The sequence below is a fragment of the Plectropomus leopardus genome, unplaced genomic scaffold (assembly GCF_008729295.1).
Source record: "Plectropomus leopardus isolate mb unplaced genomic scaffold, YSFRI_Pleo_2.0 unplaced_scaffold76795, whole genome shotgun sequence".
NCBI lineage: Eukaryota > Metazoa > Chordata > Actinopteri > Perciformes > Serranidae > Plectropomus > Plectropomus leopardus.
Genome location: NW_024684576.1, coordinates 1 through 655, shown reverse-complemented (window position 1 = coordinate 655; position 655 = coordinate 1). Strand labels below are relative to the sequence as shown.

The 655-nt window shown below is 37.4% G+C and overlaps 1 protein-coding gene across 1 annotated transcript; it reads right to left on the bottom strand.

Annotated features, from left to right (window-relative positions):
• Window positions 1–7: 7 nt before the first annotated feature.
• On the bottom strand, window positions 8–584 carry LOC121940153 (trace amine-associated receptor 1-like; the record flags this gene model as incomplete). The annotated part of the gene is made up of 1 exon (XM_042482995.1): window positions 8–584. A coding segment is annotated over exon 1 (577 nt), but the record flags the coding sequence as incomplete, so codon positions are not given.
• Between the last annotated feature and the right edge of the window lie 71 nt (window positions 585–655).

The following is a 655-nucleotide window of genomic DNA, read 5'->3' as shown; positions in this document are numbered from 1 at the left end:
TGTCTCTGTGCCACAAGGAAAATCTTTAGGTAGATACAGAGCATTATAATCACTGGCAGGTAAAAGGAAAAAATGGGTCCCAAAATGTTTGTAAGTAGAGCATCAGTAAAACAATTTTCCTGACATTTTTTAAGATTTAATCTCGGAATTATAAAGCCAATGGCAACTAGAACAGAAACACTCCAATTAATGAGGATCATGACCACAACAATGTTAACATTTATCTTAGTTCTGTATGTCAGAGGCTGACACACTGCATAATATCTGTCAATAGATATGCAACATAAATTCAGAATGGAAGCCGTGCTCAGTGTTACATCAAAGCCGTAACGCACTTTGCAGAATAAATGTTCATAATACAAACATGAGCTAAGAGCAAACGCCATGCTGAAAGGAAAAACTACAACCCCAACAAGCAGGTCAGCCACAGCCAGAGAGAGGATGAGAGAGTTTGTAGGAGTGTGGAGCTGTTTGAAGTAAATGATGGAGATTATTACAAGAAGGTTTCCACATACTGTGACAACAGACAACAAGCCAAGAAAAATATATAACAAAACACATTTGGTAGAAAGAGTGCTTGTCATTATGTAAGAAACATTATATTTTTCATAACAGGGATGCACATCAGCATGGTTAACAATGACATCTGGGGCCA